Source organism: Haliotis cracherodii, unplaced genomic scaffold (assembly GCF_022045235.1).
Source record: "Haliotis cracherodii isolate W230 unplaced genomic scaffold, xgHalCrac1.p SCAF_3, whole genome shotgun sequence".
NCBI classification, from domain to species: domain Eukaryota; kingdom Metazoa; phylum Mollusca; class Gastropoda; order Lepetellida; family Haliotidae; genus Haliotis; species Haliotis cracherodii.
This window is the reverse complement of record NW_027266286.1, coordinates 25,108,828-25,132,005: the sequence shown is the minus strand read 5'-3', so window position 1 is coordinate 25,132,005 and position 23,178 is coordinate 25,108,828. Positions and strand designations below refer to the sequence as shown.

Genomic DNA, 23,178 nt, shown 5'->3' with positions numbered 1-23,178 from the left:
TCTATCGCTTGCTTCAATGGGTTAACATCTGACCTAAAGGAACTTTCATAGCCTGTGGGAAGTACTGCCATGCAACCACAGCAATCTATTAGACATTCCTGAATTTTGTTCAGTTTTCAAATTTTCAATAAAGATCTTTGTCAACTTTGTTAATTATCAAAGCTTATTCGGGAATGAAAGTGGCCAATTTGAAACTAGTGCCATAAAGTTTGAGAAAGCTGCTTTCTGATTGGCTAATATCAACTTCCTGTCCACTGGTCAGTCAAAGTACATGAAAGGTCATTCTGACATGACCTGTGTCAGATCTTTGTGAGATTTAGTGAGATTGATTGTTAATACTGTATTCGACATAATAAGCGCCCAGAGTGCTCTCAAAATTAGGAATAGGGGGCTGTTATCAGAATATAACTTTGGTGAAAAATTGAGTTGAAAGATAAATTTCGTGGTTTATGCTGACAGACTCAAATGTTTATGTACGACAGATATATTTTTCGAGAATTAAATTCCACATAATTAAGGGTGCATATAACACACAAGTGTGTATTATACACGAATAAATAAGTCTTGTGTACATTGATCAATTGGAAGGGGTGCAAATTGGGATTGTTCACTAGCCAATATCTTAGCAAATATCGCCGTGGGCGCTTATTACGTCGAATACGTATGTGTGGGTTATACAGTTGTCTTGCAAGGTAATGTATTTTCATACAACAAATTTATATCAAAATCTAACTAATAATGTCTAATAAACATAAAAGTAAAAGATAAGGTCTGCTAGACACATTAGTACCAAAGAAGTGACAAGCCATATGAAAGAACTTTAATTCAATGTCAGCTAATGTGAAGTCTAATCCGAGGAAATGCATTAGGCCAGAGAGAGTCAATATCAAACTGACAGCCATGAAGTAGTACTTGTTGGAGACCAATGAATAACAATTATCCCTAAAACTGGCACTAATACATAGTTCCCACAACACACACCAAGAGCCATCAGAACATGACAAATCCCCTGACCCCACAATAGCACCACAAGGGCACCACTTCAGCCCTTGGTAAATACATGTACCAAGTTTGAATGAAAAATCTATCATGGTTTTCAAGTAATGCTCCGGAAACGAAATATGGATGGACAGAGAGATCAGATGATGACTATATCCCCCGCCAGGAGGATAAATATACATAGATGACCAGCAAATTTATGTCTTACATCACATACTTATACCAACATCATTACCCACACAAGCTTCCTGATGACTACTACCCTAAAGATTCCGGGGTAGAATAGGTCTTCAGCAACCCATGCTTGCCATAAAAGGTGACTATGCTTGTTGTAAAAGGCGACTAACGGGTCGGGTGGTCAGGCTCTCTGACTTGGTTGATGCATGTCATCGATCCCAATTGCGTGGATCGATGCTCATGATATTAATCACTGGATTGTCTGGTCCAGACTCGATTATTTACAGACCGCCGTCATATGGCTGGAATATTGCTGAGTGCGGCATTAAACAACAAAGCATGACTATAATGTGTGAAGCTCATTTGTGGTGTTTTCCACCATGATATTACTTAGGGCTGTTACAATTAACTTGTGTATTCGGTGAATTGAATCAGACCCATTCATGAATTGAATTCGTTATTCGTGGCCACTAGAATCGAATATGCAAACATGTGCATTTACATACCCTGTACCTAAAAATATCCATAAGAACATGTGATATGCATAGATATCTTCAAAAGACAAACACTCTATAAGAATTAATTTGACTGTATTTTGGTCACCGGTCATTGTCGCATTTAAGCAGATACTAGAACCTGGATAAGTGCAGTATATCAATGTAAAATATATTAATAATTAATAAACCATGTCAAATAATTTATGTTGTTATTATTCCACTGAACATAACAAACAATACGTCAACTGCTGACATGTTATGATATTCGTGAATAAATATTCGTATTCGTTAACCTATATTCATGATACGAATCGTATTCGCCTCATAGTGTAATCGTTGCAGCCCTAATATTACTGGAATATTTCTAAAAGTGGCGTAAAACCATACTCACTCACTCCTGATGATGTCATGCCTTACCTAAAGCATATACATAACATAAGAAAATTTATCATTTTCCGAAGGCTAACCCAAGCAAAAATGGAACTTGCATCATCTGAAATGACAGTAAAAGTTTTCAAAGAAATGCAAATGACTGCATTGGCTCCACTCCCCAAACCAGGAATAATATGCAAGCTGTTTAAAGACTGTATTTACACCATGCCTCGTGACTCCAATTTTTTACACTAGAAATTAGGTTAATTATCCCACGTTCAATCTCAGAGACAGAGCCAGGACACACACAATCAAGTTGCCAGCCAGCAATGTCAGCTATCTTGCACCTTGATGTATTTCATCAGTTTATTTTGATTTTCTGTCTGCACTGTCTAGACGAGTGGCTCGACCGGGCTGCATAATATAGACAGATCTTGTTACAAGCTTAACGTTGGACAATTACCAGGCATTCATTATGCATGCTATCATTAGCTTTTTGCAACTTCTTTAAAGGCAGAATGACTGCATGACTGCTTGATAAGTACACACAAATTTCGGTCTACAGATTACTAAAAATAGGTATAAATATTCATAGAAGATGGGACACAGAAAAGCTGGATATTCTTGAAATAATTGTTTTCAGGAATCAAGATTAGGAGGAACTTGTTAGCTCATATGGGTAATTACTTGATAAAAGCCCAGGCCATAATTTGTTACCATATTAATGAATCTATGTTTGTGAATGATGCCTAAAGGATAAAAAATCCATAATTTCATGACAAGTTTGCCTCCTTATAATCCAAGGGTTGAAATTGGTCACAGGAATATAGTTTTTGTGTGTCTATTAGTCATTGCAGGCATATTTATAAATACCTCCTCATACTGTCAAAATGTGGGAATCAAACCCAGGCCTGCTGAATGACAAGCAAACACACTGACCAATGTGTAACTGTGATGGTGATTAAGTGAGTGAGTGACTTGTGTTTAAAGCCTCTTTGAACTGCATGTACCAGTTATATCACGGTGTGTCAGCTTGATGTGGGAGGGTAGCATGAAGAGATGCAGGTCTCAGATGTTTACCACTTTGGTGAAATCCACAAACACGGGTATGGTGCTGACAAACTGAGAAACAGAATCAGGGACTCAAACTCACAATCACAGGTTTCACAATCCAGTGATTGACAACAGGATCATAGATCTACACAATTGGGATATGACATGCATCAACCAAGTCAGCGAGTTTGACTACCAGATCCTGTTTGTCACTCCTAATGACAAGCATGCGTTGCTGAAGACCAATTCCAACCCGGATCTTCATGAAGGTTCTTAATTGTTATGCCTGTTGGACCCAATAGTTTGTGGTAAAACACTCTTAAAAGTCATTTTGGAAATGTTTTGGAAATGTTTTGTAAATTTATCATCATTTATTTCTTGTGTTTGCCAGCTGACAAATATTAATGACTGAAGTTAAAGTGAAATTGTCCTGATCACCAATTTGCCAGCAAAACGAATCAAAGACACATCGTAAGAAGCGTTTCCTATAATAACTGTCCAGAACACCAGGATTCCAGACATACAGGGTCTGGACTGACATGGTTAAAATGTACAAGTTCTAACGAGAATCATAAAATGACTCGCTTGTCGGAACGAAACTACAAACAATGCTGTGTTGTAGCCATTGAATAACCAAACAATAACAAATCTATTAAGGAAAACTATTTAAAAACAAAATAAACATGATGAAAACAAATGAAAATATATTGTATGTGAGAACCATAGAGTACATAATGACAAAAATGAATGTTGTATCAATATCGAATTTCAAATCATGTTAGAAAAAAATGATAGTTAATTTCACCATCTGTAGAGTAAAAACGCAGACCGTCTCTACATTGATTTCAGAGAAATCTCGTGACTGAGTGACAATACCGACATTGATTATTTCCAAGTATAGATCCTGGGTAACATACTGCTGCCCTACTTCTAGCCATGTTATTTCACATATGTTCGGTGGTGTGAGGCTGCGTGATTATCAGGATCGTAATATAACAGTTAATATTGTTTACAAGCATGCTGACAGTGGTATTTTGTGTATGCAGCAGGTGTTGATCATCTGTGTGTGTGTGATCGGGCTGTGTGTGTGAGTGTGTGTGATCATCTGTGTGTGAGTGTGTGTGAGTGAGTGAGTGTGTGTGTGTGTGTGTGAATGTGTGTGAGTGAGTGAGTGAGTGTGTGTGTGATCATCTGTGTGTGTGTGATCATCTGTGTGTGAGTGAGTGAGTGAGTGTGTGTGAGTGAGTGAGTGAGTGTGTGATCATCTGTGTGTGTGTGTGTGTGTGTGTGTGTGTGTGTGTGTGTGTGTGAGAGTGTGTGTATGTCTGTGTGTGTGCATGTGTGGTAGAGGTATGTATGTGTTAAAAAACCCAACTAACCACAACAAACATCAACATACGAAACCATTCCTGAAGAGAGAGTAAACTGAAGAACCTTATCGTCTAACAGATTCTCTCATCTTTATGTCAAATTAATTTTTGTGAAATAAAACAAAATCCACCTAAATACTTGCATAAAATATACAGCCATCAAGCCTCATATATGTATATTCTACCACAAGAAACATGCTACCATCTACCCCTCCCGATAACATAAATATTTACAACATTTTATTCTGAGAGGCCATTACTGGAGCTAACCTAACGACACTCAACGTATTACGTTCCCAATTTGCTGTGAAAGAAATGAGTCCAAAATCTAAAATTATGTTCCACATGTTCAGTTTGAACAATGTTAGGCAGCCATTAAACCGGGAGTGGAACATATCCTACAGCGTAACATATTTCATAATGTCAACCGAAACCAGATACAGCTGTCACCTTGGGTCAAGGCCACTTGATAAATAAGGAAAACTCACACTGAATGTAAGTTAATGAATGCAAGGTAGAAGGTCGCTGGTGTAAGCTGACTTAAGCTGTATCTGTGCGAGGAAAATCACACTCGAGACTCTTGAGTTGGCAGGTTTTTATTGTCAAAATATTGCGTCCCACTTCAACAAATCTGGTTCATTTCCAATTTCCGAAAGGCCTTGAGTTGGTAACATCCGTCATAATGCCAGCTGAAGCCGAAATTTTAATGGCAGTCGGCCATGCCGGTATGAGGTTTTGATACTTAAATTGTCAAGTAAGCTTTGTAAAAAGTGAATGCTCAACACTTTTAATGTCGGCTTCATTTCGGAAAGTCATCACTGTATGCTTCTACTGTGAACAGGTCTAACATATCAGTAAGACTTGAAGAGCTTGATACACAGTTGCATAGACATGGACTAATCATTTGGGTTAGCACACACGACATTGATGAGTTCTCATTTCCTGACAAGCTTTCAGCAAAACTAAGCACCCACTCCATAACACTGGAGAATTTCCTAAAGACCTATTTTATTTTACTATTCTTTCACCTAATGCAACATTGAATCAAATGAAATTAATTTTCAACCCTAAAAACAAGGGAACATTTTTCATTTGAAAATGATTACGTTTTGGTAAAAAGGGGAATTTTTCTGCATCCATATATCTAAGGCTAAAAAAAATAATAGTCTTGGTTCGCAAGTCTATGATAGTGAGTGAGTATGGTTTTACGCCGCTTTTAGCAATATTCTAGCAATATTCCAGCAATATCACGTCGGGGGACACCAGAAATGGGCTTCACACATTGTACCCATGTCGGGAATCGAATCTGGGTCTTCAGCGTGACGAGCGAACGCTTTAACCACTAGGCTACCCGACCGTCCCAAGACAATGATAAACTATGAGAGTTATGACAATTGGAGTGCTATGATGGCTTTGTGAAACCAAGCCCAGCAATATAAAAAATAATAATAATCATAAACAATCTATCCGTTGAAGCATATTCAAAGGTTAACACCATTATTGCCCCTGTCAACTGATCAGTGTGCACTCTAACTTCTTTCTCAGCTCCCTGGGGAGCATACAACCTAAACTGCCATTAGGGCACTAGGAGGATCACAGTCACAGTACCATCTCATCCTACCAGGCACCCATTCACACAGGCACATTTCGTACAAAGTCACTTTCCCAAGGAGACACCACATGTGCAACATGTGCTTCAGTGTGGGGCAGGACCGAAGCCCTAGAAACTTTCCCGAGACAGCTCTCAGGAGTCAATCTGACGATAAATTAAAACATTATCAGGGGGCCTGTAACTAATAAAGTCTCGAACAGGTAAACAAGTCGGCCCCAGCCAATGTTCCATCTGGTGACACACAATCAGTCAGAGCCTAACCACCCAGTGCCCTCAACCACAAGTAAACAAGTAGTCCTTGTAGCAATAACAATGCCACACATACTGCAACCTGTGATGCATCTGTGATGACATCCTCGTCAGTGTCACATTTTGCATATTTCGCAGAGTATTTTTAATTCCACAACAAAGGTTGTTGTGTCTCTGGGAGGTAGCCACGGTGGATGTGTTGTCAGATGCAAACACACTGACATCTGTTGTGAAATCGGTGGTGTGTGACAACAATAAACCCAGCCATTATATGTTATATATCTCACACTGTGAATGGTGATGCATCTCTAATTCAGCCCTCGTGCCGCAGAGATGGTTTAACACTGATTGATATGACAATGTGTTGTCTGCTATTTGCTCGTCTACCATTGCCAGGCCATGGGCAGGCAAATGGTTCATTTTTTCTTAAATTCAGATGTATTTCAACATTGTATTTTGAGATTGCATTCAATGCAAAAAAAATTAAACTAAGCATTAAAACCTCAATAATAATAATAATAATAATAATAATAATAATAATATAGATAAATGTCTGCATGTACATGTGCTATATAATGTTAATAATGTATATCTATGAGAATGCACGCTGCAAATCTTACTGCAAAAGAGTTGACAATATCCCCAGAAACATTTCCCACCTATAATTGTTTTGACAGAAGTCAGACTGTGTACCTGGACAACAAAGCTTTGTAAGATGTTTGTTTGTTTGTTGTTAAAACGTCACACACAGCAATATTCCAGCCCTATAAAGGCAGCCTATGACGGTGGCCTCAAACGACCAGCCCAGGTTGCCGGGAAATATAGTCTTCGAAATCTTTTATGACACAATACATTTCTCTCCTCTTAATTAAAACAAATAATTTTCCTAATGCTGACTTGCTTTTATATACTTTTTTATGACTTGTTTTGTATTCCTAAATACATATAATCCTCAGTCATAGCGCAGGTCTAGGTCTAGGACCATCCAGGTTAGACCGAATTCTGTATGACAATTTATGAACCGGATTTTGATTTTTGTTGCGCGATTGTGATTGGACTATGCACAGACTCGTTAGTCCTGTAACTCCTCAATACCAGCCTAGTTGGCAAGGGTTGAAACTGGACTTTTAAAGTCAGCTCTCTTGCCTCGGGAGAGATGCTAGGAGTAGCACTGTATAAGCTGTGTCGAGGGCTCCCATCATTCCTGCAGCTGAACCTCGAGTTTACGACAATGCTGGCATTAAACTTGCACCATGTGACATTGCTCAGGAGATGGGCAGAGTCTTGCCAGGCATGAATATACTGGGGCTTCAGATACTTGAGCCAAGCTGCGAGTGCACGTGGTGGAGGACATGCCCACTACTCCACTGTTGCTGTCATGGGAGATTACATATATGCAACGTCAGGTGAACGAGGTCTAGCAATCTGTACCTCTTACACCCACTATTCTACCATTGCTGTCATGAGAGGTAAATATGCAATGTCAAGTAAACAAGGTCTAACAATCTGTACCTCTTACACCCACTATTCTACCATTGCTGTCATGAGAGGTAAATATGCAATGTCAGGTGAACGAGGTCTAACAATCTGTACCTCTTACACCCTCTATTCTACCATTGCTGTCATGAGAGGTAAATATGCAATGTCAGGTAAACAAGGTCTAGCAATCTGTACCTCTTACACCCTCTATTCTACCATTGCTGTCATGAGAGGTAAATATGCAATGTCAGGTAAACAAGGTCTAACAATCTGTACCTCTTACACCCTCTATTCTACCATTGCTGTCATGAGAGGTAAATATGCAATGTCAGGTAAACAAGGTCTAGCAATCTGTACCTCTTACACCCACTATTCTACCATTGCTGTCATGAGAGGTAAATATGCAATGTCAGGTAAACAAGGTCTAACAATCTGTACCTCTTACACCCACTATTCTACCATTGCTGTCATGAGAGGTAAATATGCAATGTCAGGTAAACAAGGTCTAACAATCTGTACCTCTTACACCCTCTATTCTACCATTGCTGTCATGAGAGGTAAATATGCAATGTCAGGTGAACGAGGTCTAACAATCTGTACCTCTTACACCCTCTATTCTACCATTGCTGTCATGAGAGGTAAATATGCAATGTCAGGTAAACAAGGTCTAACAATCTGTACCTCTTACACCCTCTATTCTACCATTGCTGTCATGAGAGGTAAATATGCAATGTCAGGTGAACGAGGTCTAACAATCTGTACCTCTTACACCCTCTATTCTACCATTGCTGTCATGAGGTAAATATGCAATGTCAGGTAAACAAGGTCTAACAATCTGTACCTCTTACACCCTCTATTCTACCATTGCTGTCATGAGAGGTAAATATGCAATGTCAGGTGAACGAGGTCTAACAATCTGTACCTCTTACACCCTCTATTCTACCATTGCTGTCATGAGAGGTAAATATGCAATGTCAGGTAAACAAGGTCGAACAATCTGCCCAGGGACACTTGAGATGCATCACTGTGATACGGACTAATGGGGCCACAGTAGGAAAATCCACAAAGTAAAGGCCAAAGGTTGAAGGCATGAATGTTTTATACCATAGTCAGCTTTATTCCAGCTTTATCACAGCCTGTCAATAATGCAGAGGCAAGGCAAACAAGTAGTTGATAGCATGAGCAATCAACAACACCAAATCTGCCAAATCACTGATTAAACTGAATTTTAAAATAGGGTAGGTAGGTACACTTTGTCCTGCCATGAAGGAGAACTACCATATTGTTAGCAGCATTTGGTCTTTATTTTCAGTGTGTCTATATTTTGTCACCAATTGTACCTCTGAATAAAACTCATGGAAAGCATCTTAAATTAAGGTCGGTCAGGCAATCCAAACTGGTTTGACTTTTTAGAACAAAGAGTGATTGAGTGAGAATGGTTTTACATTGTGTGTTTAGCAATATTTCAGCAATATCCTGGTAGGGGATACCAGAAATAGGCTTCACACATTGTGCCCTTGTGGGGAATCGAACCTGAGCAAACGCTTTAACCACTAGGCTACCCCACTACCCATTAGGCCAAAGAAATGTGCACAGCCTGTGTCACTACTGAACACGGCAAATCATGTTTGTTTGTTGCCGCACTCAGCAATATTCCAGCTATATGACGGCGGTCTGTAAAATAATGGAGTCTGGACCAGACAATCCAGTGATTGACATCATGAGCATCGATCCACGCAATTGGGATCGATGACATGTATCAACCACGTCAGCGAGCCTGACCACCCGATCCTGTTAGTCGCCTTTTATGACAAGCATAGTCGCCTTTTACGGCAAGTATGGGTTGCTGAAGACCTATTCTACCCCGGAATCTTCACAGGTCCGGCAAATCATGATAAAGTCATTGGCAAATCATGATAAAGTCATTTGAACCGTGCACGTCTGGACTACAAGCAAAATAGGTAAACACTTTTTAACATGAGTATATGTCCTGCCCCCCACAAAAACTAATGCATCATTTCAATAATGACAATGAAAATCAGTCACGCATTTCAAATTGATTTCCTAGCATCAATATCAAGACTTACAAGCCCTCGTAAACAACATATAGAATTACCATAATCAATAAATTACCCAGTCACGTGTTATAGCTTTAATTCAAATTGAGAATTGTTTACCAAGTTCGTATTGCACACACATGTCTTTGTGTTGCCAGTGTCACTGACAGCTGTTTGCAGTGGTTCAAGTATACCACTATATTCCCACTTGTTTACTCACAGCCACAGACTATAACCTTGAAAAGCAGTGATTGTTGTAACACTACACATAACCCTCAAACCCATTGGGATCAAAGTCAGACTCCATTTAACATATTAACTTGATTTCTGGTAAAAAAAGGTTGTTATGGCCTGGAAACAAACTGTGCATGGCACATATTGATTAAACAATGAACCAACTATTTAACCTTTGAGAAACATTTCTGCACAGACAATTGGCACCCTAGCTGGTGACCTTGGCATTGAGAGTCAATTTCAAATCTTGGGGACCTACTGCAAGTTAATTGACACCAAGAGTCATCAGGACATATCCCTCGGGTCAGGTGCAATTAAAAAAATGGAGTTTGGCTACGAAAAACACCAAAAGGCCCCAGTTCATCAATAGACTGATCTGTATATCAAGTTTCATCAAGAAATATTCAACGGCTTTGAGTTCTGCTCCAGAAACGAGCACTACCTTCATTTTCAGTAAAGTTCAACTTGTTTTTGTTTTGTTTGATGTTTTTTTGTTTTACGCCACAGTCAGCAATATTCCAGCTATATGACGGCGTTCAACTTGTCATGAAAACATAAAAAAATATACCGTATTCGACGTAATAAGCGCCCCGCTCTAATAAGCGCCCACGGCGATATTTGCTAATATATTGGCCAGTGAACAATCGCAACTAGCACCCTTCCGATTGGATTGCTATGTGCACCCTTAATTATGGGCAATTAAATTCTGGAAAAATATATCTGTCGTTCACCAAAATAATATTTTAATAGGGGCCCCTTTTTTCTAATTTTGAGAGCGCCCTGGGCGCTTATTACGTCGAATACGGTAAATAATAAACATCCTAAATCATCAAAGGGCACCAATTCCCCACTAGACTGATCAATATAGCAAGTTTCAACAAGAAATATTTCACGGTTTTGGAGTTCTGCTCTGGAGGAGGAAAACAACTTGTTTTCATCATGAAAAATCATGAAAACAAAACAAAATAAAAAGAATAAAATTCCCAAATCAAGAAAAAGGCACTGGTTCCCTACTAGACTGAGCTAGATAGAAAGTTTCAACAAAAAATATTTAACGGTTTTGGAGCTTTTGGGGTGTGTTAAATGAAACCCTTTCAAAATGAAGCTGCATCCGCAATTTTGTTCCACCAGTTTGAGCATGTGTGAGGGAGGCTTTACTTAGCTTTTTAGTAATATTCCAGCAATATCACTGCCGGGGACAACATAAATGGACTTCACACATTGTACATATGTTGGGAATTGAACCTGGGTTTTCCATGTGATGAATGAACTATTCAACTACTAGGCTACAGCACCAAACAGAGCATGTTGTGAGACAATGCTAATTCAGATACTTAATCCTAAATATTTCCATATTAAAATAACATGATTATCATACCTCCATGTCAGAATGATGTGATCTGATTGGTCCATGTGATCTTGATAAAACTCTATGTATCCCGCATTGGAGAGAAATAAATTTCTTAGCAGGAAGTGCCTTTTTCCCTGCCACGAGCAAGACATGCAAGCTGCACGTGGATTTCTGGGAGGCAGAATAAATCCCATATACCCTACTCAAAAGCAAAAAAACGCACGCTTTAACGAGTCAATAAAAGTCACGTGACATAGCACAAGCTGACCTCCACTCTGTTTTCTATCAGTTTTGAATTTGTTTTAATTCTTTTTTAATGTCATATTAAAAGATGCTGATAAGATAAATTCGTTTTAGCAGGATCACGAGGGGTACATGGGGTTTTATGCGTCCCTCGTTAGAGTTGATACCACAACCCGGAATTGCCTTCAGCTCGTGGTATAAAACGCGGTACTCATAAAAACACATGTACCCTTCGTGATCCCCCAACAACTTACAATTTTGCTTCCCATTTCACATCACACCCCAACATACACGCATATGTCCCATAAAAGGATGTCCAAAATGGCTGCTTGGTGGTCATATTGAAAATCAGATTGAACCACTTTACAAATTTAGGCACAGCCAGTTGCCCATACCCGACCAGGCATTCAGAAACCATGCAGGTAGGATGATAAAAAATTTTTTGGTTTAATGTTTTCATGAGTCATGAGAGACAAATTGATAGGAATCACTGTGCAATCATACTCTTCCACATTCTGTTTTTTATATAAGTTGGGCAAATAAACATCGCCTTTTCACGACACAGCCTTGAACTCCTATAATTAACTTAGTTCCCCAAGCAGTCAGTGCCAAAAAAAGCTGGGCCTACTTATGCCCAAACAGGTCTCTTGGCATACTATCAATACATATTAATCTTAACATATGGACTATTAATAGCAGAGCTGATAGGCAGAAAGACATTTTAGTAGACGTGAGTTTCAATGCTGCAATACATGGAACACTAAGATCGCATTTCGCAAGTGGGCGTACCTCATAATCAATGAATCTTATACATGTGGATGTGACATCTCCATTGTGATGGATTAAAACTAACCGAGCAGGTCAAATATTTCAAGGCCCAGTTTTAGAAACTGGCACTAGTCCTGTACTCCTAGCCAGACTGCCCAATAGTTTAGGTATCATAAGGACTATATAAATTGGCCATATATTATCATTAGAAGGACCAGTGGACCAGGCAAGCTGACATCTAAAACTTTGTATACCAGGCTATCAAATAACACTCCACAGCTGCTTTCCGCACACAGCATAACATATGTTTCATTTTCAGGACAAAATATAGATACACTCTCCGACGGACATTGATTATCAGTTACAGGTCAGGACAGACAGCCATTGTCATATCTGGCTCCGTGCCAACAATGCAGGGGGTTTCAAGTTGTCTTGTTTAGACTGAAGTCAGGCAGAACCGCTGTTGAAAAACCTGCTTGGTCGCTGTCGACAGGAAATGAAATGGTATCATGCAATGACAACATTAGCTCTATCAAAGGCCTGTTTCGTATGCAGCTACATAAATTAACTCAGATTTCCTCCAATCAGGGAAGGGGTATATTCAGCGACACAGTAAGTTGGTTCGATAGTGGGTGATTCTAGACTTGCTTCTGGCTCCAACATAATAATGTCATAATTCGATTGTATGCTTGGTGTTAGGGACAAACCGTTTTATATTCCTGGGGGATGAGTTGGGATTTGGCATGGAGGCTGGATGTTTTTTTCAGCTATTGCTAAAAAAACATATTTTTTAATTGAAAACAATGAAAAAAAAACAACCCCTTGAAACAATGTATTTTTGTGGCAGACATTTCCTTTTGTTCAACAGTTTGAGGCATAACAATTTTGTTCAAAGCATTTTAGGGACAATTCATTTTTTTGTGACAAAAAAAAAAGAAAAAAAAAGAAACCCTCGTAAGAATATTAAATTCTTGGTCCCAAAGTGATGTTTATAGCATACCAGTACAATGATTCCACTTTTTAAAAAAACATTAGCAAAACAATATGCCTCAGGAAATTATACAGGTCCGGCTGTGACATAGGCAAAAACCTCATTGTGCAATAGAGCTAACCCAACATTCAATCAAAATATTCAAATGACAACACATACGTGAACAAAATATGAGTAACAAAAACAGATGTCTGAGTGCATTAGTGCAGCATTACAAAACATATCCTTTACATAGCACACAATCACTTCACTGCACAAGTGTTGGCCATTTATTGGGTCATAAATGGTAAATAGATGAAGGAGTGACAGAATACCAGACACAGGAAAAGGCTTCACACGTGTACAGTTGGGATAACTGGTCAGAATAAGGTCCCCAGTGACCGGTGCTTGTTGTGAGAGGTGACAATATGGATCAGTGGACAGGCAACATGGTTGAAAGTAGGTCATTGGATCCCAACGGCATGGGACGTCGCTCATGATATGAATAACTGTATTGTCTGGTTCAGGCTTGACTGTTTAACATTGTTAGAGGCCACCATCTCATAGCTGTAATATATATTACTGATAGCAGCATGAAGCAACACACATTGTACCCATGTTGAGAACTGAACCTGGGACATTGGAAAGCATGAGTGACTGAGTGAGTGAGTGAGTGAGCGAGCGAGTGAGGTGAAATTGGGTTTAACGTCACGTCCAAGATTATTGCACTTATGCAGCGACATACATGCATGTGTGTGTGTGTGTGTTGTGTGTGTGTGTCTGCTTTTACTAGTTCGGACTGATGCCGATTTATAGTGCTAGCCCGCTCAGATACCAGTCCTTGTTTTAGCCCCTTAATGCTGAGCGCCAAGTTCTTGCAAGAGTTTTAAAGTTTGAAATAAACCTTCAACTCGACTTCATGGGTCAACATTTCCAGGCAGTCAACCACAGACACCTCCAGCTGGTCATATCACACGATCCCTGGGGAGTCTTCATCCTTCACAATATACACAACTACCCGATTCTTTCATATTACTTAAGCATCCCATATTAACTGTGATAATAGGACAGAATCGAGTCAGCTTTGACTTCGTTTGAGTGGTATAGATAGCGTTATCATTTATCATTTCATTTTCTCATGCTATATTCTGCCATTTAACCTTGCTGAAAAAGGGAGGTTTTGTTTTAGAAAATGCTGATGTTTTCCCCAAACAACATGACAGTTGTAACAATAACACTTATCCCATGAGTTGCCACTAACGACAAGCATAGCCGCCTTTTACGGCAAGCGTGGATTGCTGAAGACCTATTGAAACTTGGTGCAACCCAGGAGCATGGGAATAGTGCTGACGACCAATAATCATTATTTGTTTGTTTGTTTGTTGTTTAACGCTGCACTCAGCAATATTTCAGCTTACTGGGGAGTTTTAGATAACTAGGGCATTCATTCCCCCAAACAAAACATGAAATATGACAACATAATTTGGCATTCTTGACGTATCATCTGAACATCTGGTGGTAACGAATCAATCAATGTCTACGGGTCAACCACGATTGTCCTGAAACAAGATCATGTTTCTTAATTCTTCATCTTGTAATCCACCTCAAGGACACAGACTGACAACAGGCTATTGTGTATTCATTGATTTGAAGATCTGAATAAAGTCTATGCACATACCTAATATTGCGAGATGCAACAATGTTTCTCTCATCACAGAGATGGGATATGTGGTTGATGACAAATACATGCATATCTTGACTGCTATCGGGCCACATAAAGACGTAGAAATGACATTATTCTTTGCAATTCCTTTGTTATGCTGTACCTTGGCTAGAATATTTCCCTGGCCTTCAGGTAAAAACCGCTAATCAGTGTGACCTAAGCTTGATGAATGCGGTGACTGCTAAACCTGATGTATTGGCTCCTGTCACTGACGCAGCTTCCATACATTATACTTGATCATTAACCAGCAGCAGATACACCAGTACAATCTCAGGTAATTTCTCGTTAAGAAATAAATGATGAGGGGGGGTTGTTCATCGTACATTGCAATAAAACTTCTTGGGAGAAGAAACCATGAGGGGCACAGCACTGAGTTGTTTATTCTTCCTGCAGTGTCTTGTCGTACGATAAACTTTTTTTTTGTGTGTGTGTGTTTAACGCCACACTCAGCAATATTCCAACTATATGACGGCAATTTGTAAATAATCAAATCTGGACAAGACAATCCAGTGATTGATATCATGAGCAATTGGGATACGAGGACATGCATCAACCAAGTCAGCGATCCTGACCACCCGATCCCATTTGTTGCATCTTATGACAAGCATGGGTTGCTGAAGGGAATTCTAACCAAGCTTCAAAAATATGTACCTTTATTAAATAATGATGACTCCATGATTACAATCTGACCTTGGTAGTGTCGGATAAGTTCATTTTATGAACAGAGGGGTTACCTTTGTTTTTTCACGGATATTCTCACAATTTTAACGTTGATTATCTGTACCTTTTCTCCCAATAGGATTGTCGTATATCTCTCACTTTTGGGCACAATCGTTTGGCCATTGCGTCTATCTATGTAGCCCAGCTATATCTATGGGGAACAATTCACGAGACTTTTCTCTCTCAAAAATAAGGTTGTCCAATTTACAATGTAATCAAGTTTCAAGCGCATGTTCGACTCTCCAGAAATGATGTCATGATAAAACAATGACTTATTGTGAAATAAACCATGCTTCATTCCTCATTGTTCTTTGCGATTTATTGTGTAGCTATCTTATATTGCAAAACAGAGGTCTTTCTAACATCCGTGTGGGTATTGGGACCAAAAAAGTAAAAAAAAAGCGTGAAACGTATCGCAGCTCATTGGCAATGTTTTATCCGGGCTTTTGGCTAACAAGTGAACACTTTAACCACAAGGCTAACCCACCTGCCCCTTTCAATGCAGGACATGTACTGGAGTTCATCGACCCTTGGAGATCCGGGTTAGAATAGGTTTTCAGCAACCCATGCTTGCTGTAAAAGGTGACTATGCTCGTCGTAAAAGGCGACTAACGGGATTGGGTGGTCACGCTCGCTGACTTGGTTGATGCATGTCGTCTATCCCAATTGCGTGGATCGATGCTCATGATGTCAATCACTGGTTTGTCTGGTCCAGACTCGGTTATTTACAGACCGCCGTCATATAGCTGGAATTACGCTGAGTGCAGCGTAAAACAACAAACCAACCAACATCAAGTCCAACTGCTACAAAAATAATTTGAATTTTTTTCAAGCAGCTTGGTTGCCTCTTATGACCAGTATATATATATAGGTGGGGACCAAACCAAGAATCCACATGGGGCTGACTTGCATTAGAAACAAGCACAAGACCAACATTCCCCCAAGCCTCTCAAAGTTCTCAATGGTTAAGCTGTCCACAGGACTGGCCGGTATAACAATCATCCTCTTTTCCATGTATATCATCATAAAGACAAGTGACTAAATAAATTCCACCACTGCTGTTACCAAGGATTTTCAAATAACCACTACCAATCTCAAAGCTGTACAAAAAGTTGGCATTTCTGACATGAAAAGTTGACATTTTCTAAACTATTTCTAACTAGATCACGTTGCAAGAAACACATTACACACTTCAGGCACGCAGTAATTCAATCATGTCCAATATAACATATCTCGTCTTTCCCAAACCACTCTCAAATCCATACCCACATAAAGTTATTTTTATAAATACCATAACAGCATGCTTCCTATCAATTCCTTGTTCGAAGAACATCATCAAAGGTCTTAATCTGGTTACGACTAAAAGCAACTGTCAGGAAAGAGCATAAATAATCTCAAATAAAACACGCACATATAGACACATTAGTCAAATTATACACCCTCTTGAAAAAGCAGAGCTGGTATATTTCTAGCTTTGCATAAACAGAATAACTGGGAGTTAGAGGGTTAGTATGGGTCATTTAATGAGAAGAGATTGTAAGTGTGGCACTATGTGCTACTGTGTTACCATTAGGAGAGTGGTACGGAAGCCTTCTAGGGCCATTTGTTTATTAATTTTTTTTCTTGAAATTTCAAGATACTGAGTTGAAATTTCAAGATACAGAAGTTGAAATTTCAAGATACTGAGTTGAAATTTCAAGATACTTAAGTTGAAATTACAAGATACTAAGTTGAAATTTCAAGATGCTTAAGTTGAAATTTCAAGATACTAAGTTGAAATTTCAAGATACAGAAGTTGAAATTTCAAGATACTAAGTTGAAATTTCAAGATACAGAAGTTGAAATTTCAAGATACTGAGTTGAAATTTCAAGATACTTAAGTTGAAATTTCAAGATACTAAGTTGAAATTTCAAGATACAGAAGTTGAAATTTCAAGATACAGAAGTTGAAATTTAGAGACAATCATCTTGAATTTTCAAGATCATAACTTTCGCCTTAGTATCTTGAAATTTCAACTTAGTATCTTGATATTTCAAGAAAAAAACAAAAAAACAAATGGCCCTAAAAGGCTTCCGTACAATGGCGCTGTCAACCGATGCGGCAATATTGTGCAAGCTACGGTGGCTAAAACTGAACTAAATAAAAGCCCTTCAGTTCTTCCTTGTCTAGCATCACAGGGCAGACAAGGTTACACTAAACTTGTGTTTGCAAACATTTTGGCAGAGAGTATTTTGTGGTTTCTTTGTCTGACTTGTTGGTTTCGTGAAAATCTAATGTTGCCATTTGGCTTCTTGGTAATGATTATGCTATATTTGAGTTGGCTGTTAAGCGATAATCAATAGTATACAATGTTTCTGCAACATATTATACTTGCAGATAGATTTACCATGACATTTACTGTTGTAGGTTCCATCTTTCATCTTGGATAAATATTTTATCATTTTGCATGACAGTTTCTCTCTAAAATCTTTACATGATACATTTCTTTATGCATAGGTCGATATAAGCAGTATTTTATTTTATTTTTCAGTTTTGTTTGTTGAATTAAGCCTCCGATCCGGTTTAGAATAGGTCTTCAGCAACCCAAGCCTGCCATAAAAGGCGACTATGCTTGTCGTTAGAGGCGATTAACGGGATTTGGTGGTCAGGCTTGCTGTCTTGGTTGATGCATGTCATCACATCCCAATTGCGTGGATCGATGTTCATGATGTCAGTCACTGGATTGTCTGGTCCAGACTTGATTGTTTACAGACCTTTTTCATTTTGCTGGAATATTGCTTAGTGCGGCATTAAACAACAAACAAACAAACTAATTCAACAAACAAATATAAAATAAGATGAAACACTACTTATTTTGACCAATAGATAAAAGTACATCTATTGATTTTTTAAAAATCTGCTTGTGTTGGTTACTTCCTAGAGTGAGTGAGTGAGTGAATATTGTTTTACGCTGCTTTTAGCAATATTCCAGCAATATCACGGCGGAGGACACCAGAAATGGGCTTCACACATTGTACCCATGTCAGGAATCGAACCAGGGTCTTTGGAGTGATGAGCGAACGCTTTAACCACTAGGCTACCTGACCTCTTCCTACAGTGGTACAAATACATTACAACCATCACAATGGCCTGAAAAGTTACAACACTTGCCCTACTTATCAACCGTTTTAAGTATTCCATTTCTCACATAAAACCATTTTACATGTCAACATGGTCAAAGTCAGTGTAAATGACTCAATTTAAACTTTCATTCAAATAAGGAAAACATTTGGGATCATATTATATACTGAACCACAAAAGAAACATTTCATAAAAATAATTCATGAAAGTTTCCCATTGAAATATCAATGCTTGTTTGGAGGTATCCAAAAATATTTACGTCTAAAAAGGGACATGGTTTATGGATATAAGAGGTCTCCAGAATGCAGCTTAACACACGTCCATGGTACAAAGGCCCAAATGCTTTCTGTGAAAATCAAAATTCACTTGCGTTTCCTTGTGCAGTTTCTGTTAAACGGCACCCCAATACGTGGATTGAGCATTCTTGTATCGATATTTCAATAGGAAACTTTCATGAGTGATTTTCTGATGGTTCTTTTGCAGTTCAGTATATATTTATTTGCAAAGTATAGATGTGTATATCCAATAAACATTTAATTGTTAACGGTTAATGTCCATTAATTATTTAGGAGTAAATTTCATATTGACAAAATACACAGTTTATCTTGCCAAAGTATTCTTCTTTGTTTGTTTGTTGTTGGTTTGTGTTGACGAATTAAGCAAAATTCCAGCCATATGACCACAGCCTTTAAAAAATAGAGTCAGGACAAGACAATCCAGTGATTGATATTGTGAGCAACGATCCACAATTCTAATCCGGAATCCCCATGGGGTCCAAAGTATTGCTAACTTACTTGGAGTTTTTAGGCATACTTGTTTCAGGGTCTGGACAACAGACTAAGTACCTTGTGAAATTCTAATCCAGCCTAATAATCATAAACCCTCCGCATTGATTTATACTTAAGCATGATCAATGCATATTAAACAGTAAACAACAGCAGCTATAATTAGTTCTCTCCTGCTGGGCAAGCAGCTTTGAATTAATTCAATATTCTATTTCTGTCCATTGTCTCAGCAGTATTGAACAGGTTATTGACAAGTTGAGAATCACTTTGTCAGCAGCCATTCTGGAAACAATATATCTGTTGGTTAATGTCCTGGCTAAATAAGGCTGCTCAACAATCAATACTACTGTCTATTTCTACTGTTTGTAAACTCGGAAGAAAGCGTCTGTGTCTGCCGAATGGCGACAATTACTGCACGAAATTGCCACGTAAGTAGACAATTACTCAGCCATGCAAAGGAAAGTCCTGTAGATACCTTCACTGTTGACCGAGTCTGTCTCTTCTGTGGCTTCTGCAAAGAGCAAATTAGTCACATGACCTACACACAAACGACCAAGGTGCGACAACCACTGTGCACATGGTGCATGGGACCCAGACACCAGTACTTAAAAAAGACTGTTCTGAACATCTGACTGCCTTTTTTTCTTTTATATTTTGGCATGCCCAAGGGATGCAACTCTGCACAGTGAATTGTGGCACCTTTGACACGTAATCCCCGAACATTGACTCCCCCCCCCCCCCCCCAAAAAAACACACACACAAAAAGCCCCGCAAACAAACAAACATAAAAACAAACAAAAACAAAACAAACAAACCTAAAAAAAACCCCAAATTACTAGAAGAATGAATTTGTGGTCCTAAAAAACATGGCCAGTTCTGGTATGAACATATTGATGTCAGATGATTATGATGATGAAACGACATTCATAAGCAATCTTCTGTGCTACAACCATATTTCATCCTAATACATTTATTTATCATATAATGGGCAGGCTTCTCGGCAGGATAAAGCCAACGGATAAAAACGATATCCGTTGGGGTCATATGCGGATAGAGATGCAATATCAAAGGTCAAGTAGGACTACTTTCACTGTTTATAAACAAACATGGCGTTGTCCTCGTCATTTGGCGATCGAGTCAAAATTAACCATCCAGACCGGGAATCTGGATAAACAACAGGGATAATTGCTATCATTATCAAAAGAACAGTCTAATATACTGAAAATCAGTGTCTAACTGTGACGTAGCTAAGGCATTTTATAAGTTTTGGCTACTTTGGAGATAATTTTCGAAACAATTTTGCGAGGGCGCGAGGCCTAGCCAAGCGGGATCAGTAGCAATATCTGTGCTTGTAGACCTCTGCGACTTGAAACCTTCTCCACAAATTAAAATAGTTGGATTTGGCCGAAATATGTTTGAATTGTTACCTTGTTTGGTTTTGTCGCTGTGTGTACATCTGACTACACCTCGTTATGACAGGACGGACCGACTGTCAACAACGTCTGACCGTGCCCGTGACGTCTCATTTAGACTGGGGTTAGAGTAGCTTCCCTTTGACAAAGGGCAGTTACTCTAGCGGACAGACCAATGGATTGCCGCGAAAGGCAATTAAAAACAACTGTTGTTTTGCGTATATGTTGCTTCGCCACTGTATAAGAAACAGATTTCAGTTGGAACTATATTGGCTACTGTCACTGTCCGACTGACACATCACTTACCCTGTGACATAATAAATATTAATGCCAAGGCTGGCTAAATACAATGTTTATTCCTAATGCAGGATATTTACAATCCCCAAACACACTTGCGTGATAACCTCTATTGACCTCGAGATCTTAATTCATACGAGCACAATGAGGTTTGATACCTAATTTTCACAGTCAATGTGATTTAGTCATTCAATATAAGGCCTCTTTTTCAAATGTAAATGAAAGATGTGTGGGTCCTTGAGCCAATCAGATGGCAGCTTTCTAAAACAACTTGGCTTCATTTCTTTTCCACTTTGATTCAGAAATTACAATTCATCAAAAGAAACGTTGCAGAACACAACTATATGCTCCACAGTACCATCCATTTGGACGCAGATGCCATGTGCTCAGAAACAACAGGATAGACATAAAATATCCCCAACAGTAGCCCAGCTTTATTTTTTGCAATTCAGAACTCCCCAATCATATTTGTTTTCGTGATACAGAAATCAGATATGCTTGTCTTGATGTTTCGTGCAGTTGTAATAAGAACATAAAAGCTTGAAGCTGATTGATCCGAAAATTCATCTGATGTAAGCACTCAAAATCCATGGCACCAGGTCAGGTTGACACACAATCTGCCAGGTCACACATTGCAACAAAGCAGGCCTCATTATTCAGCGTAAGAGGCGACTAATGGGATCTGGCGGTCCTGCCTGCTGACTTGGTTAATGCATGTCATCGATACCAATTGCGTGGATCGATGCTCATGATATTAATTACTGGATTGTCAGGTCCAGACTCGATTATTTACAGACCGTTGTCATATAGCTGGAATATTGCTGAATGCGGTGTTAAACAACAAACCAACCAACCAATCATTATTCAGTTCTTCGTTTATTCATATTTATTTTCAGAAGAACCTGGATTGGTAAACAAGCAAAATAAACTTATATCAATACTGAGCCAGACACCAAACAATTACAATCTTTGTTACAGGATGCAAATTGACCAAATAACATATATTGCAACATCGGCAGACAATTCATTGTAAAAAAAGCTAGTTTAGTACATCTACTTAAGTCTATTGAACCCATAATATATTCTGGCATGCCAACAGGATGCAACTCTGCACAGTAAATTGCGGCACCTTTGACACGTAATCCCCGAACATTGACCCCCCCCCCCCCCCCCCCCCAACACACCACCAAAAACCACACACAAAAAACACACACAAAAAACACCCCAAAAGTCAAATGAAATTGTGGTTTTAAAAAAACATAGCCAATTCTGGCATGAACATATTGATGTCAGATGATTATGATGGTGAAATGACAATCATAAGCAATCTTCTGTGCTACAACCACACCAGTATTTAAGTGGCGGTTCCAGGCCAACTCAGTAAACCTTAACAGTCCCTCTGATGACTCAGACAGTAAGAACTCCAGGGCCCTGATCCCCAAAGTGTTTGCAGTCATTGCATAACGATACAGTTTATTATAAATAATAGAATTAGTCCTAATTCACAAAGTCATCTTAGCGCTACAATGATTGTTTGTTTGTTTGTTCGTTGTTTAACGCCGCACTCAGGAATATTCCAGCTTTACGACGACAGTCTGTAAAAAATCGAGTCTGAAACGGACAATCCAATGACTGACATCATGAGCATCAATCCACGCAATTGGGATACGATGACATGCATCAACCAAG

General features: G+C 38.9%; 1 protein-coding gene across 6 annotated transcripts in view; it reads right to left on the bottom strand.

The window, feature by feature from the left end:
• Window positions 1-23,178, bottom strand: part of LOC139474760 (synapse-associated protein 1-like) — a 58,257-nt gene that overhangs the window by 8,164 nt on the left and 26,915 nt on the right. For 5 of the 6 annotated variants that reach the window (XM_071257877.1, XM_071257879.1, XM_071257880.1 and 2 more), the window contains exon 7: window positions 20,256-20,291. The exons of the other annotated variant lie outside the window; for it this stretch is intronic. In XM_071257877.1, the coding sequence (XP_071113978.1) occupies window positions 20,256-20,291 (36 nt within the window). The remainder of the gene's footprint in view (window positions 1-20,255; window positions 20,292-23,178) is intronic. 6 annotated transcript variants of the gene reach the window in all.